Source organism: Mesoplodon mirus (assembly GCF_964341445.2).
Source record: "Mesoplodon mirus genome assembly, chromosome: 2".
NCBI classification, from domain to species: domain Eukaryota; kingdom Metazoa; phylum Chordata; class Mammalia; order Artiodactyla; family Ziphiidae; genus Mesoplodon; species Mesoplodon mirus.
Window position 1 is genome coordinate 195,946,217 of NC_138977.1, and position 13,478 is coordinate 195,959,694.

General features: G+C 36.6%; 1 protein-coding gene across 2 annotated transcripts in view; it reads right to left on the minus strand.

Moving 5' to 3' along the window:
• Nucleotides 1-13,478, minus strand: part of IDE (insulin degrading enzyme) — a 122,693-nt gene that overhangs the window by 49,246 nt on the left and 59,969 nt on the right. For both annotated transcript variants that reach the window (XM_082630053.1, XM_082630052.1), the window contains exons 5-7: nt 5,453-5,575; nt 845-957; nt 115-277 (exon numbers count right to left, since the gene is read on the minus strand). In XM_082630053.1, coding sequence (XP_082486179.1) covers nt 115-277; nt 845-957; nt 5,453-5,575 — 399 coding nt within the window. The remainder of the gene's footprint in view (nt 1-114; nt 278-844; nt 958-5,452; nt 5,576-13,478) is intronic.

Here is a 13,478-nt window from a genome sequence, read left to right on the forward strand (position 1 = left end):
GTATCATCTGAAAATGTTCCTTCACAGGAAAATATTTAGGAGAAATAAGTCAGAGTAAAAAAATATGGTGGAGGTGGGGTACTACCCTCAGAAGCTGGTGTCCAAGAGACTCACCCTTTGATTTAAGTTCTGATAACAGACTCCCAGGACCTTCATGTCCAATGAGATGACCAAGGTAATGACCAGGATTTGATTTGTAGTATTTCTGAAGGTCAGGTATGGGAAATGTCACGTAAAGATTCCTAATGTCTTTAATGGGTACTATTTTGTAAAGTTGCTGGGGAAAAAATAAAACAAACAAATCACAAAAGGTTAGCTATGTACAACTCCTACTGAATAAAATACTTACAAACTATGAAGAATAGTGATTTTCAAAAAAAAAAAACAAAACTGATTTTTCAGGGAAAAATCCCAAATTCAGGAGAGGATCAACTGCCAGAGAAAACCATACTGACCACACAGAAATAAATGACCTGGGCTCTTTCTTAGTGGGATTTCATTACAGTTGGTATGCAGTCCATGTTTGGTCCCCTTGACCATGCAGCTCAATACTTTTGGATACTTACCTTCTGGCACTGGATAACAGCTTCTACAGTCTGCCAAGGTTATAGCTACCAAAACTACTTTTAACATGCAAAGATCAGAACATATTGTTATCTTTTTGGTGATACATGTCCCTAATAAATGTGAAATTGATTTGATTTGATTTTAATATAAACCAAATATTAAAAACTATATAAATAATGGAACCTCCAAAAATGTTCATATACTCTTTGGTAAACCAGGCATATATTATGTCCATAAATTTAAAAAAGTAAAAAATACTAGAAATACATGCACTTACTTTAAGATGTTCTTCTTGGAAAGGATGTTCAGGAAATTCTGGCAATGGGACATTTTTGTTCTCCACTTCAGAAAATAACTTCACCACCAGATCAGTCAAGTCATCTAAAGATTCTACAAGAAAACAGACAATGGAAACAGAACTTAAACTAATCATAACACATGATGGGTAGTATTTAAAAATATTAGGATTATATACACATATATAAAATCACTATGTTGTACACCTTAAGTTTTTTTTTTTTAAATAAATTTATTTATTTTTGGCTGCATTGGGTCTTCATTACTGTGCATGGGCTTTCTCTACTTGAGGCGAATGGGGGCTACTCTTCATTGTGGTGCATGGGCTTCTCATTGCGGTGGCTTCTCTTTGTTGAGGAGCATGGGCTCTAGGTGTTCAGGCTTCAGCAGTTGTGGCACAGGGGCTCCGTAGTTGTGGCTTGCAGGCTCTAGAGCGCAGGCTCAGTAGTTGTGGCGCATGGGCTTAGCTACTCTGCGGCATGTGGGATCTTCCCGGAGCAGGGATCGAACCCGTGTCCCCTGCATTGGCAGGCGGATTCTTAACCACTGCGCCACCAGGGAAGTCCCTGTATACCTTAAATTTATACAATGTTATATTTTAATTATATCTCAATAAAGCTGGGGGGGAAGAAAACACCTTACAATCACCTGAAAAATCTCAGGACTATTAAAAGGAAAACCTAGGAATTTTTTAAAAACTCCATCTGATAAAGTTGAAGCATTCAGTAAAATCCCACCAGTGCCTATATAACTTCTGAAGCTATGCAGTATTGATATTGATTATACCTCACACATATCTGCCTCCTTATAGTTTAAAAAACTGTTTTACAAATATTATCTTGCAATAAATTTCAAACAAATATTGGAAACAATAATAGAATAATGAGTGGCATTTGGAAACTGACTATTTTATCTACGATTCCCAAAAGGCACATACGAAACCACTAGCTGACAGATTATAACATTAACTTTATAAATAGACACAGTCTAAACCCATTGCTAAAAGTCAAATATTAGAGTTTTTAAGTAATTGATTTTGTGGGAGAATAGTATAAAATGGTGAGAAGAATCCTGGGTGTTCAATTCTAACCCCAACTTCACCAACCAATTATGTCAAGAGACTATTTGGACAAACTGTTTAACCACTCCAGGTTCTATAAAACACGAAAGCTGGGTAGGATGATCACAAGTCCCTTCAAGGTATAACACTATATGATTCTGTACCATAGTGTGTCAAACTCACGCAAAGACTTGTAATTGTTGATAAGATTATATAGCCACTTATGTGAAGCTCTTCTATGTTATCATCTATCTATATTTTTAATAGACAGTTGTATTTGCAAAAGTATGAGATGTTCACTGCAATACCGTTTATAACAACAATAAAAACTGGAAATGACCTAAACATCTATCAATTTGTGCATGTTATGAAAACTCTGTATACTGGAATATTATGTAGCCATTAATGAGGGAGAGGTCTGTATGTGCTGATATGAAAATATCTCAAAGCTCTATTAAGTGAAAACCACAGACTTCAGTGCCATGTAATATAATCTCATTTAATTTTTTAACAGACACACATAAATCCAAGTATATTAACAAAATTCTATTTTTGGAAGTATAACAAAAGATGATATAAAGTGACTATCTTTGAGGAGAGGGCATAGTGGTCATAAGGTGGGATAAAGAAGAACATGATTTCCATTTTATATCTTTCTGTATGGGATAAATTTTTTTCTGTGCACACATATTACTATTATTCTAAAAAGAAAAAAGTGGAAAAGGTTATCTTTTTATAAACAAGATAACCACTCACCTTGATTCTGCCTCCTCAAAAACAGGTTATTTATAAATGGTATAAACATTCATTACTTGTTACTGTCAGGAAGCATTTGAATCGAATAAGAAATTTCCCTTGATATTCTAGGACCCATTTTGAACTTTTCCATGAACTCTCTAAAAAGCACTTAATCACTATATGAGAATTGCCTATAGATAGTATGAAGTTCTCTTTTAGGCCTGTGAATGTGGGCATGTGTACTTTATTTATAAAACATATGTATTTTTACTTTGATTTTTTTGACATGTATGAAGGTAAAAGGCCAACCCGTGGCTGCTTGTTATATGACAAGTGAACTCGGGAATGAATTGGGTGTATTTGGAGCAAGAGATGTCAGAGACAACTGACATAAAGACATAAAGAGACACACACATGGGACACGTAACTGGAAACAAGATGGGCAGTCAACAACGATTTGTCAACCTGAAGTGCTGATGACAGCGAGGCCCTTTAGAGCAAGGTTCTACTAGGGTATGCCTTTCCTTTTAGAAGCACAAATTCACCATGTAGCTTTTTAAAGGTAAGGCAGCTGTACAATAACGCACCATCTGTCTTCACTGTGAGCTACCAGAGATCAGGGAACTGAGTCCCATTCATCTTTACATTACCAGGACTTGGCAATCCTAGGGTCTCTACTTGACAGTTACCTATTTCTCAAGTGTCCAGGTAGTTGGTGCTGCCACAACTAGAGGGAGGACCCCGTGGGAGAAGAGAGAAAAACTTTTTTGTCCCTTTGTGACAGAGATCCTTCCACATGGTTACTCTTCCTCTCCCCTCCTCCTAGAAGAAGGAGCGGATTATCTATTAATCCTTTAAGAGATCCTGTTTCCTCCACACACCACTGTACTGTAAGGACACTTCTCCCAGACATGTCATCAAATCCACTGAGCTGAGCACAGGAGGTCAGTCACACTGGGAGAGGGAACTGGAACAAAGAAACTCTTTGTATCTTTCAGATGCTTATTCTGTCATTTCCACTAAACCAAGAACACTGAGGGCAGGGCTTACGTATGTGTCATCTGTTGTCATTATTACTTGCCTAATAAGTGCTTATTGAAATCATGTGTTTTATCTCAAGATGACATGGACAAAAACACAACTTAGAAACCTACGCCCAGGACTAGGCTCTAAATACCAAGTGATATTTTTTAACACTCTATAGATCTACCTACCTTTAGAAAGCACACAGGATTATAACATACACTTTTTATTAGCCTTACTCCTTGGACACATTTTATATCCTTGTTCCTATTACCAAGTTAAAATATATATAGTTGTTTATTTTCTACCCACAAAAGTAACATTTGTCAATAGCAGAATACTTTGAAAAAGCAAAAAAACAAAACCAAAAACAAAAGAAGAAAACAAAAGTCACCCATAAGCTCATGATTATGGAATGCTGAAAGTAGCTACCATTTATGGAGCATTTACTGTGTTGCCAGGCACTATGCACTTTTTCTGCATTATCTCTATTAAACCTCATAACAGGTATGAGGTACCACCTCCATTTTACAAATGCAAAAACTGAAGTGCAGAGAACTGAAGTAACTTTGTTAGCTCATAGCCACTATATATACTGAGCAGGTGGTGTATTAGGAATTCAAACCCAAGCTCTCAGACTCTAGAGCATGAGTTCTTAACTACTATACCACATTATTAAATTTCTGGTATGTTTTACTACTTTGTCTTATGTGTCCCATTTATGTCTATTAGAATTTTTTAGAAATCCCCAGATGGGATCAGATAGCACACAGTGCTTTTACAGAGCGCTTTTGTTTTCTATTTAATACAATAAGAATATTTTCCCAAGTTATGAAAACACTGTCATGAAACTATTTATTCATTCAATATTTACTTACCGAGTACTTATGATGTGTCAAGCACTAAACCAGACAAAGCAGTGAACAAAACAGTTTCTATTCTCAAGTAACTTACATTCTGGTACAGCAGACAACAATAATGAATATTTAATATTTCAGGTGGTGATAAATGTTTTAAAGAAAAATAAAGCAGGTGAGAGGGGAGGAAGTGGGAGAAGGGATGCTATGTTCTATAAGATGCTCTATCATATACCTATAACATCACTATTTAACCAATCTTCTGTTAATGAACATTTAGCTTGCATCTAACTTTTCACTAATAAATACTACACTGAAACATCCTCGTACATCACATGTTTGAACAGCTCTGATTATTTCCTTAGATTGCACTTCTAGAAGTAAAAATGTACTTTTTAGGGTGATGCATCTTGCTAAACTGTCCTCCAGAAAGTGTGGAGGAATTGCATAAATTGTATACACCACAAATACAAAAGAGCACCTCTCCTCATAATGGGTATTAGTTAAAACAAAACCCAAACCAAAATTATGGTAATTTAATAGAGGAAACAATATCAAACTTTGCTGCGTTCTAATAGCTTTCCTAGTTTATAATCATCTGTCTTTTAATTTTTTTAGTTTTTTTGAATTTTATAAGGTCAAATCTCTCAATCCTGTCCTTTATACTTCCTTTCCTTGCTATTAATTTATATTTTCTTCAGGTCTCCATTTAAAATCACCTAAGCTTCTTTTTAGAACACAGTGAGTTAGAAACAGAATTCCCCTCTACATATTCTCCAACAAGATCATTTTCAAAAGCCTCTGAACAGATAAAAGGAAGTGTCTTATATCCTTCTTTCAATACTTTGAAAAAGCCAAGGTAGAAAACTAAGATTATCCAACACCATGAAAAAATTTTAAGGATTCTTACCTCGACCTAAAACACAAATAGCCATTAAGTTGGATGAATAATAAGTAGAATGGAATTTCAGTAGCTCTTGTCTTACATCAATGCCTTCTTGGTTTGGTCTAGTCTCTAGAGTATATTTGTTACCTGAAAGGAAGGAAAAACATTTCTAAGAAAAAGCAAAATATGCGAATTTTAAAGTCTTGCAATTATTACTGACATTGCTATAAGCTAAACTTAAAAAATAGAGTCCAAACAAACACATATAATGATTAGTCAAATATGTTTGACCATAACCTGGATAAATAGGATAGTATAGTACAAACTAGTAACGTTTTAATCTATAGAGAGTTTTCCCTCAAGAGCTTAAAGTGCCTTATAAAAATTATACTTCTTAAAATTCCTGAGAGAGAGTAGGTATTATGAGCACTTATAAGACAAAATGAGATCCACATGGCCTCCATTCACACTTACTTTAACTTCCAGTTCCCTAGGTGCTCCGTAATTAATTGAACATAGTCACTGAGGGATCTTTTTGGAACTTGCCAAGTTACTTGTGGAAAGAAATGTACTATTCTTGGCTGAAGCATTAAATTTGTGATGTGAATTCTCAGGAATTTGATCTACACGGGTAAAAATAGGATGCAATGCTATTTTTGTAAGTCTCAAGCAATGTACATAGCGTACCACTATGAGATCTTATGAAATTTAATAACTACTTTAATTAGGATAAAATATGCATGTCAAAAGCAAATAGTCAAACTCTCTAAGTAGTACATTTCTAATAAAGATCTTGCCATTTAAAGGCTGGGAGGTGGAATTTCAACAATTGGTATCTCTCTAAGTATGGCACCTTGACTAGAAATACCCTAAGATCTAGTATAATAACTTTTATTATTGTTCCTGCTTATACTATTCAATGGGCTACTCTTTTTCACCTGCATAGATGAAACTATGGCAGAACATATTCTTGATGTGTTTTTTTCCCCTTGGGTTGTTATAATGGCTGATGAACCGGCATTGGGAGAGTCCCCTTCACTAAACTGGGTATCTAGAGAGAGCCACCAGATGGCGTTCTCAGACCCAGTCTTTAGCCACGTAGAGCTAAAGATTCTGAGCCAAGATTCATGCCCCAGAATGCTTCAATCAACAGATCTAGTGGAGTGTGCGAGAAACAGCCCAGCAAGTACTCATTAACCTTTCTCTAGTTGGAAAGCAACCAAATGTACTCATATTCACTAGTATAGCCTGCTAATCAAGTCTCCAGGTTCTTTATCAGTCCTCTCAGTTTCACTGAAGATCCAGTTCAACACCAGATCTGCTCTGCTAGGGGTCCTAAAATACCCCCTCATTCTACCTGAGGAATCCAGGTGATCTAAAAAGTATCGAGGGGCCTAACTCCTCAGAAAAAAAAAAAAAAGCTTTTTGCTGGGTAATGGTTTGAAGTTCTCTCATATTAAGGTAAAGCTTGAGTATTGATGGTACCTCCCTTTCCTACTAAATGAAGGTTATAAAAAGCCTCAGTTCCAGAGAGACTAGTCCTTACAGCTTCCTTACTCATTTATACTGCCAAGCTCAGAGTCCCACAATATGTGCATCAAGATCCACACACTGGGACACCCAAGTTTGGAGAAATTATGTTTTATTTCAACAGACTATAAATGTGATAGTGTTAGATAGAAATCAGATTTTCAGTCTAAGTGTGATATGACTATTCACAATCTGGTCAATATTCTGGTTAAAAAAAAATCTCAAATCAAAGTATACAAAAACCAAGATCATGGCCTCCATCTAGAACTTAAAAAATTCTTTCAGTTTGACTAGGTCTAGCTCATTCTGCTTTGACTTTAATGTACCTGAATATCTTACCATTCTAATCCTTACCCTTTATCTTTAGGTTCATTTAAAAACACAGAGATAAAGCAAGAACATACCCTAAATACACTAAGACATGTATCACTGGCAAAATACTGACAATGCTAGAGTAAAAAGATCCAGAGGACCACAACAGAATAGTATACCACACAAAAAAACGAAGAATCCACTGTTCATATGCAACAGCATGGAGGAATTTCACAACTTTATGGTTGAACAAGAGAAACCAGACAGACACAGGAGAGTATACACTGCATCATTTCATTTATATAAAGCATAAAAACAGGCTAAACTAAGATCTGAGTCGTGAAAAGTCAGAACAGAGGTTATCCTTTGGTGGGTGGATAGTGACTACAAAGGGGCAGAAAGAGGTGCCGGTAATCTGTTTCTTGACTGGGTGCTGGGTCCGTGGTGTACTGAGGTTTTGAAAATTCAGTGAGTTGTACATAAATAATAGCAGTATATTCATTCAACTGATTCTTCAAATGGCAGCAAAGTAAAAACAACAATTTATTAGAGCCACACACACTTTTCAGTATATTTATTATATTTCAACAAAAAGTTAAAAGAAAAACGAGCCAAAGGAGCCACTCTGTCAACAGCAACCTGACCTACCTAAGGTACAAAAATCTAGTGATTCTGTATCTCTGGCCAAACTTCTAAACAGAGGCCCAATCACTTTTGTTCTGCAAAGTGGCTTTTAGCCACGAATAGATACCATTCTGTGACTCCACATATTCATTTATTTGCTACCTAGATGCTTTTAGGCTTTCTAATATATGATGACACAAGGAAACCGTGGTCTGTTTGGGAACACAGCCCAGAATGGCAGTCCTGTATCCTTAGAAGCTCCTGAATCAGAAAGAGGAAAAAGTTCTCCACTATTACTCTCTTGGGGTCAGGATAGTCAGCTCTTAATACAATGACAGAAAAAACATGAATATTAGGTAAAAATGGGCCAAAGAGTCAGGCTTGTTATTAAGTTTATTAGCCCTTTTATAACACTTTTTAAAAAAAGTTCTTTAAAAACAAGAAGGCTAGCTACAGTGGAAGTTCTCAAGAAAGTTAGTTGAGGAAATAGAAGGAAAAGCAGGACATACTGCACAGAATTCCATAGTTAGTCCTTAAATTACTGAGTAGACTCTGTTACTATCAGTGCCATCGTCCCCAGGTAGGGAGGTGCAGAGGAACAAGCACTGGCTTTGGTGTTGGCAGAGCTATCATGAAATCCAGGGTCAAATGTCTTCTGGCTGCATGACCTTGAACAAGTCACCCTACTTCTCTTAAGCTCAATCTGCTGTCCTGACATTGGTAGACTTATATAACACCAAATTAAAAAAAGAAAAAAGATGTAAAAAAGCATAAGACTAATATTTAACAACCAATAAATAGAATAGAAAACCTGAAGACACCAAGTGTTGTGGTGACGGTGAAATGAGAACTCAGACGCGGCATGAGGGAGTGCAAACTGGATCAACCGCTACAGGAAACAACTTGGCAATATCTGTTTAACCTAAAAGATGTACATATCCTAATATACAGCAATTCCACTCCCAGAGTTCCACTCCTAGAACCCTAGAGAACTGTGTACAAGGAAACACGTATAAGAATGCTTATAGGGCTTCCCTGGTGGCGCAGTGGTTGAGAATCTGCCTGCCAATGCAGGGGACACGGGTTCGAGCCCTGGTCTGGGAAGATCCCACATGCCACGAGCAACTGGACCCGTGAGCCACAACTACTGAGCCTGCGCGTCTGGAGCCTGTGCTCCGCAACAAGAGAGGCCACAACAGTGAGAGGCCTGCGCACCGCGATGAAGAATGGACCCCACTCGCCGCAACTAGAGAAAGCCCTCGTACAGAAACAAAGACCCAACACAGCCAAAGATAATAAATAAATAAATAAAATGTGACACCTTTATTAAAAAAAAAAAAAGATAAATTAAATGCCATAAGAAGAATTAAAAAAAAAAAGAATGCTTATAGCAGCAATGTTTCGTCAACAGGAAAATGGATAAAGAATAGTACATGCATTCAATAAATTTTTCAGATAGCAGCAAAAAATAAAAATAAAAAACTTATCAGAGGGGGCTTCCCTGGTGTTGCAGTGGTTAAGAATCTGCCTGCCAATGCAGGGGACATGGGTTTGAGCCCTGGTCCAGGAAGATCCCACATGCCACGGAGCAATTAAGCCCGTGAGCCACAACTACTGAGCCTGCGCTCTACAGCCTGCATGCCACAACTACTGAGCCCGCGTGCCACAACTACTGAAGCCCACGTGCCTGGAGCCTGTGCTCCGCAACAAGAGAAGACACTGCAATGAGAAGCCCACACACCACAACGAAGAGTAGCCTCCACTCAATGCAACTAAAGAAAGCCTGCATGCAGCAACGAAGACCCAATGCAGCCATAAATAAATAAATAAATAAATAAATAAATAAATAAATAAATATATTAAAAAAACTTATCAGAGACACACTTTCTAATATGGATAATCCTTACAAATATACCAGTGAATGAAAAAATACAAGTGGTAGAGATTACTCACAATAAAATACCATTTTTATAAAACTAAAAAAACTATACAACATATTGCTTAGAAATAAATGCATGACTTAGCAATGTTTTATAAAAAAAAAAAAAGCATGGCAGTGACAATCACCAAACTTAACATAGTGGTTATCTCTCGGGAGCAGGGAGAAAAATGCAATTGGAGAAGTGTACAACAGATGCTCCAACTGTATTAGTAATGTTCTGTTTCTTTAAATAGTGTGTAAAGAATGATCTGGCAAATGCTTTTATACTGATCTCTTTTATGACAAATTAAAAATCTGTAAAAATGTTACAGAATTTAATATAATACTTGATGTACAGCAGAAAATAGGCAATAAACAGTATCTATTTCTGTTACGATTTGAATTGTAGGAGGGATTCCTGGCTTCTGAGTACAGCACAGAAACCGTTCCACCAAAGTAGGGAAGAAAGCTCAGTAAATGGTCCAGATGACTTTCCTCTACCTAAGAATCCATATGTGGAGAACAATGTGAATATGGTTGGGATAACAAATACCAGTTCAGTCTCTAGACATATACTGTCCTAATTTAACACTAATTCAGCTGGGTCATTTATACCAAATTAAAATGCTGCTACAAACATCTTGAATCCTACCTTTCTGGCTCTCTCACCGTAAGAGTGAGCTCCAGCAGAGGCTTGAGGATGTCAGGGTTGCTGACCCGCTGGGACTTTCTGCTCTGGGCCTCCCAGGAGAGAGCACTGGCTTGGCAGTTGGGAGATTCAGGGTTTCCCATCCTGACTCCATCATCGACTAATTAAGCAACCTTGGAAAAGTCTACAAATATCTCCAAGGGGTCATTTATTTTATCTGTAAAATGGGGGTAATATGGGTACATGCCCAATTGTTAAAAGCAAGGGACATCCCTGACCCCTTCATTTACTAGCTGTCGAGACAAGTTTCTTAACTTCTCTAAGCCCCAGTTTCCTTATTGGTAAATAAGAATAATAAGAGAACCAACCTCACAAGATTACCATGAGGATTAAATGAATAATCTGTGTTAAGGCTCAGCATAGCATCTGTCAGACAATAATTACTTAATAGGAACTTGGGCTGCTGTGAAGTTTACGGAAAGTGATAATGGATATGAAGACGGTTTTGTAAATTGTAAGCTCAGTAAATTTTATTTTATATTTTCATTATAAGAACTATAAATTCTATTTTAAAAAAAGCATACAAACTCAGTACTAATGTATATGAGTGCTGATTTTCAAGTAAATAGAATGTATTTTCCTGGAAAATTCTAAAGCCAGCCAAATATTTCTTATACTCTGTGGAAAGGACTGAGTTTGAAGTTTTAGAAATGTGTTTTAGAAATCAAAGCTGGCTCCAACTGTATGTCTCATAAGGTTCTCAGGGAAAAGTCATTTGATAGTTATAACCATGAAACTCTTAATTGTTCTCTGAAAACCCGAGATTCTGAAGGTTAGGTTAATATATCTACAGTTATTATAACCTCTTTTTTCTTTTTAAGCTCTTTCTTCTTGCTATAGCAATCTTCTAAAAATCCTGGAAGAGACCAAAGCCTTTGGAGATACATAAATTTTCCTAAAAAATTAAAAAGGACAATTCTCCTGCAGCTGGGTAAGTACATGTAAGTACAAGATGGAAGTTACAAAAGAAAAGGGGACTTGAAGTGAAAGCCTCTTAAATGCCATAATAAAGCACCTGTGCACTTGTAGTTTTCTGTAAATTTCTAGTTTTCCATAGACACATTTCCTAGCAAGGAAAAAAAAAAAGATACTAACAAAAGCCAGGGGAAAATTTGGAGAATAATAAATGACTAAGCGGGCTGAAACATATCAAATATTTTTATATCTATGAGTTTATCATGATACTAAAAAAAACAAATTAGTCATCATTCAAGGATGCTAGGGAACCAACTCAATATTTTGAAAACTGGTAAATAAAGGGAATGAATCAAACATTTGTCTTGCCTTTCCTGTAATAATTGTACCACTGGGTAGGCAAAAGTAGAAAAAGAGATTTTCTTTTTATAGTAGTATTCAAGCAAATCAATATGAGAAAAAACAATAGAATTAGAATTAGAGAGATGATGCATTGAGGATGGTTGCAACATCATAAACAGAAAACTAGACATTATATGCCCCTGATGAAAGAATACATCACCAACTATGAAGCCCTCCCCCCAAAAAGACAAACATGAATCTGATCAAGCCTCTATATCCAACTGCCAATTTGTGGAAATACAGAAGACAGGGGAATATGTTAAACTACACTGTTGGGAAGGCAATCAGCAAAAGCTAGGCTGTGAAAAGTTCTACACAATAAACATCCTGATTCTTCAATAAATAAATTCCAGGGGGTCAAAGGGAGGGAGCAGAGGAGAGAGATGAAGAATGAACCTGTAGACTGAAAATTTAAAAGACACATTCATCACTAACATTTGACACTTACGTGGATCTTTATTCAAATACACCTTTAAAATTATGACTTTTATGAGACAACTAGAAATTTGAACACTACCTGCTTAGTTGATGATATTAATGATAATGGTACTTTTACCATGTTTTTTAAAAGTCATTACCTTTAGAGACATATACTGAAATATATGTGAGTAAAATGATATGATGTCTGGGATCTTTTCAAAATAATACGAGGGGGTGACTGGGAATGCAGATCAGACAGGACTGGCCAGGGGCAAAGTGATGTATACACTGGGTTTGTTATAGTATTGTCTACTTTCGTACATTTTGAATTCTTCAGTTAAGAAGAGGAAGGCATGGAGGGAGGAAAGGGAGAAAAAAGTAAATGATTAACTTTTATTGGGGTCTAATTTTTTGTGTCATTATCATCATCCCAGGGTCAAGAGATGTTCAACTACCTTCTGGTTCATATTTCACAATATTTTTTTTGGTCCTAATCCATTTTCCTACAAAAGTGTCCTTTATTATGTATGGCCAATAACAGCCAAGGGCTCACTCCTTGGTCTTTGCTTCTTGTCATGGTTTTGGGGGTCAACCTAACATTATCACAAAGAACACAGGCTTAAGAGTTCAGACTGATTTGATATTGAATCCCATAACCTACACAGACACTTCTGCTACCACCCTCCCTCTCTCCCTCCTCCCTGTATTCCCCATAAGGCTATGAAACTTTGGTCTAATTATTCTGTCAGTATTACTTTTGGCATCTGTCAAATGGGATGATGAAAATTTCAGTATCGTGGTTTAAGTTAAGTGAAATCATATTAGGTAAAACACCTACCCGGTGTGTGGCACTTAATACTCATACAATAAATATTGTTCCTTTTCTTCTTGAGTGGCTCTTCCTCTACTTAAGAAAATCCTACCCAACCTTCATGAAAATTCAATTTGCATCTCCTCTGAGATCCTGGAGAATTTAATTCTAGGCAAATCTAAAGCAGGTAGAATAGTAGTTTAAAGCACCAGACCTGGCTCCAGCATTCAAAAAGCTGAGTGACCCTAAGCAATTTAATTACCTTCTCTGAAGTCTTAGTTCACTCATCTATAAGACAGAAATAATAAGAGCACACACCTACTGGGGATATTGTGAGAACTGAGTTAAATAATCCAGGCAAAGTGCTTAGTACAGCACTCAGTAAAAATTAGCAAGGAGAAAAAAA